Here is a 4,156-nt window from a genome sequence, read left to right on the forward strand (position 1 = left end):
GTTTCCTCTCACCTTCCTCACCCATGAATTCAAAGAACCTATAGTGATTATAGGCACAAGTGGGAATGGTTATAGGGATGGCTCGTGAGGCATCTGCCTAACATGAGCCTTATCAAGCATACCATGTGTATATACCACCTTTAGAATTTTCTACCTCTTCTTGGTATAAAAGCACTTGGCTTTTTCCAACAACCTTTTGCCAACATCAAGGTCTGGGTCAAGCCAATACCAGGGATTTTCCAACTGGGTTTTGGCATTTTTCTACCAACTCATCTTTTGGAAGCTCTTCCATCGAAGTTTTAAATTCTAGAGATTAATTTGATGAGCGTATGTCAAATTTTAGATAAGCGATATTTCGATGTTAATCATGCGATAATTATTCATTGTTCATCATAACTTTGAATTAGAAAACTAAGTATACAGCATGCAAAAATGCAAGCCTCTTGCACGCTGAATCTTCTCGCAATGTAGCAAAGTTGTCTCTTATCTACACATGTGATTGCCTCTACATGAACTATGTTCCCACACTCCAGAAACCGTTAATCATTATTAGACACTAATCGAAATGGTCGACAAAAACCAATCTCTTCTATCGAATCAATGATATGAACCGATCGATGCAGAGAACTCATTGAAACAATGTGGCATATACGATTACAAATTAAGAGGAGTTGCAGCTAGAGAGCTCATCGAAACAATATAGACATGTACAATGATAAACTTATAATAGAATGGACGGAAGATGTCAGAAATGAGAACAACCATAGAGAACTAGCAGAACTTTTAAGGAGCAAATTGGGCAAAGTATTCGTAAAGTTTACACCAAATAGTTGAAATGAGAACATGAGATTAAACCTATTATACGGTACTCATCATGTACTAACACATTATTTATACTAATGTTATCAGACAATGTTACCTCTTTTAGACATGCAAGGTATAGTTTAAGGACTATAAATTAATTTATATGTGCCCTATGTAGAAGGAGGTTATAATGTGAACACATGATACCACCATGTGTGCGCATAAATAAAATAAAGTAGGGGGACCAATTAAGTAGACAATTGCTGTTTCTTAACGACCTAGACTGCTCGAGTCCTAAAGTGTTTGGCTGCGGACAAACCCTTCCATTTGAATGTCAACAACGGCATTCCCTTGCAAATCTTTAATTAGAAGGTCAAAATCTGAAAGTTTTACCACTTGGTAGGTGACCTCCAGTTTCATTATATAGACTCCCACCCATGCCTCCCCTCCTCACCATCTTCTCTTCTCCGTTTCCTTGCACTCAAAACTACTTTGTCTTGCTTCAATGGCTTTCTCCTCTCAACACCTCCTCCTCCTCCTCCTCTTCCCTCTCATCTTATTCCAATCTCTGGCCTCGGCAGCTACATGCAGCAACTGCTTCACCCAATCGAGGGCAGTTTACTACCCAAACTCTGACAAAGAGGGAACCGAGAGTAAAGCACTAACACTTGCATGAAATAGAATTTGTTTTGACTCTTGAACTCTTTTTTTTTTTTTTTTACTTCTAATCTCGTAACGTCCAAGTTATTTGTTCAATCCAAATTCAGATGGGGCATGTGGTTATGGCTCATTTGGTGCAACACTCAATGGTGGGGATGTCTCGGCTGCATCCAATCTTTATAGGAATGGTGTAGGTTGTGGTGCGTGCTATCAGGTAATCTACAAACTTCTCCATTAGTCCAGCATGAGATCTTCTTTCTATCTCTCTATATAACTCTTCTTCATATATCCTTGCTAGGTGAGATGTACTAATAGTAACTACTGCTCGACCGATGGTGTAACAATCGTGATCACAGACTCAGGAGCGAGCGACGGTGCCGACTTCATTCTTAGCCAACATGCTTTCGCTAAGATGGGTCAGACTGCTGATGCAGGAGCCTCTCTATTAGCTCTTGGCGTGGTCGGCATCGAGTACCGGAGGTGAGCTTGGTGCTTCTCTCATGATGAGTTCTATAGTTGTTTTTTTAGCAAATGGATCTCATAAACATGTCATTCAGTGCTTATACTACTTCATATATTGTGATTAAATGAGACATGGACGCAGTATAAATGACATGTTGCTATGGACTTCCAGAGTTTCATGCAGCTACCCAAATAAGAACATCACTTTCAAGATTGATGGGAGCAGCAACTTCCCATACTACTTGGCCTTTGAAATATGGTATCAGCAAGGAAGTCAGGACATTACTGCTGTTCAGTTATGTGAGGTATTACCTCATAACCATCTCTTGCTTCATAGATGCATCTGTACTTCTTTTAAGTTTTGCTGCATGAGGAACTTAGCTTTGGATGAATGGATGCAGACTGTGAATTTAACATGCAAGCTATTGGAGAGGAGCCATGGAGCCGTGTGGGCAGTGGTCTCTCCTCCAACTGGACCCCTGTCTATAAGGATGCTACTGAGCGGAGGAGATGATGCAGATGAGACATGGATGGTGCCAACTAACAATATACCACAAAACTGGACGGCTGGAGCAATCTATGATTCAGGAGTACAAGCGGAGTAGATGCTGATAGTACACCTAAAATTATTGTATCATGACACTGATCAATGTGTTCGTTATTATTCCTTCTGTTGTTTTGCCTTTTAATTATGTAAGCCTTCGTTGGAATAAATACTATTCTAGCAATAGACCAATAAACTTTGATTTCATATTATTGAACAAAGATATTGTTCTTTCGATGGATGTGTTAATCTATGCTGGCGTCGAGCACGCATGTCGTGTGGAGATGGAAGGATGGATAATTTTCGAGTTTAATTCTGTAATTTAAATACGTTGATAAATGCGTGCCAATTTACTACTAGTTGGGTGACTCAAGAAGTTTTTTTGTTTGTTTTTTCTAAGGAAGGCTCAAAAAGTTTATTTAGTATTTAAAGATATTATAGCAATATCAGGGTCTTCCATGGAAAAAAAAAAAAAAAAAATCTGTTCCTCCCTTTGGACAATCCTACCACAAAATATGTAACCTAATGGAGGTTAATCACTGGACCGATTGGTTCTCAGAGGAGTTTCACAGCAGAGATAACCATCTGGTTTTGAAATTTTCCTTGTTAAAGGACTTGCCTCTTGTGGCTTTTAGCTAGTGCATGTTATTTTCAGAGAAGACTGAAAGTGACCATTCAGACTTTTGCCTTTATCTCAAAAGGATAAATTTTGACACCTTATGGCTAAAATATGCTTAGATTCTTATATTGTGATATACTGATGTTAGGAGCTTTTTGAATTTTGATGCTTATTATTGTTGTTATTGTTGTTGTTGTTATAACCTTTCCTACTTTGGAGAAGTATAAGATAACATTGTTCTATCATGAGATTTTGTTCTCACTTTGTATACTACCTTATTGAACAGAAGCTGAATGCATAACCCTTTTTTCAAATGAAGATTTTCCTATGGTGTTTAATTATCTTTAAAATCCAGGTACATGGGATACTTTGGTTAGAATGGTTATAGATGGAAATCACTCAGATATGCTTTCTTGCGATTTGGTCTCTGGACTAGTATAAAATAAATAAAATAGAACAACCAAAATGGAACACTTTTCTTTTTCCCTTGCAGGATTACCCCAAAAAAAAAAACAAGAATGAGGGTGTTTGACTCAATTTATCAATTTCGATAGACCTTCTTAATTTTGGTGCAACCAAGGCCATTCCGGACCTATCAAATTAAACCTAGCAAATTTATAACCGAAGTAATAATATATATTTGACCTTAAGTTGGTCCTACCTGATTTGGATTCAATCACCAAGTATTATGACTACCTAACTCTAAATTTAAAATCCGAGCATAATTTAATTAGTTTAGACCTTAGATTTTGTTCATATAAATGTTAACTGAATTTTGACTGTAAATATTTACTCTAGTTTATATCAATTTGAGTTATATTAGTTTGGAGTGGTTCGTTCCCAAGTTTTCAACCTAGAACCAAATCGACTTCAAGATTGGGTTGAGAATTTGAAATGCAAGTGCGATCCAAGTAATATATGTATCTTCACAATTTAACCTAAATCAAGGGTTGAATCACATCCCAATCAAGTTGGCCAGCTTAAGCTGCTTTTTCAAACTCATCTCCAAATAGCAAAACATGTTAGAAGCATGAATTTAAGAGACTGCACTTTACTATTTTTTGAGA

The 4,156-nt window shown here is 37.3% G+C and overlaps 1 protein-coding gene across 2 annotated transcripts; it reads left to right on the top strand.

Moving 5' to 3' along the window:
- Positions 1 to 1,241: 1,241 nt before the first annotated feature.
- On the top strand, positions 1,242 to 2,829 carry LOC103703569 (expansin-like B1). 2 transcript variants are annotated; one of them, XM_088719389.2, is made up of 5 exons: positions 1,242 to 1,457; positions 1,572 to 1,678; positions 1,763 to 1,944; positions 2,069 to 2,231; positions 2,328 to 2,829. In XM_088719389.2, the coding sequence occupies exons 1-5, from the start codon at positions 1,310 to 1,312 to the stop codon at positions 2,529 to 2,531; spliced, it is 804 nt and encodes a 267-aa protein (XP_088575515.2). In that variant the 5' UTR covers positions 1,242 to 1,309; the 3' UTR covers positions 2,532 to 2,829. The 2 variants fall into 2 exon arrangements, with proteins under 2 accessions (XP_088575515.2, XP_008784689.3); XM_008786467.5 differs by having other exon boundaries at positions 1,243 to 1,457; positions 2,099 to 2,231.
- Positions 2,830 to 4,156: the final 1,327 nt, after the last annotated feature.

The sequence above is a fragment of the Phoenix dactylifera genome, chromosome 3 (genome assembly GCF_051530095.1).
Source record: "Phoenix dactylifera cultivar Ajwa chromosome 3, Ajwa_hap1_PhDact_Kaust_v1.1, whole genome shotgun sequence".
Lineage (NCBI taxonomy): Eukaryota > Viridiplantae > Streptophyta > Magnoliopsida > Arecales > Arecaceae > Phoenix > Phoenix dactylifera.

Excerpts from the sequence above, each read along its gene's own strand:
- LOC103703569 (XM_088719389.2), top strand. The coding sequence starts at position 1,310 with ATGGCTTTCTCCTCTCAACACCTCCTCCTCCTCCTCCTCTTCCCTCTC. Across the intron at positions 1,458-1,571 it reads TGACAAAGAGGGAACCGAGA|ATGGGGCATGTGGTTATGGC; the intron begins GTAAAGCACTAA and ends ATCCAAATTCAG. Across the intron at positions 2,232-2,327 it reads CTGCTGTTCAGTTATGTGAG|ACTGTGAATTTAACATGCAA; the intron begins GTATTACCTCAT and ends GAATGGATGCAG.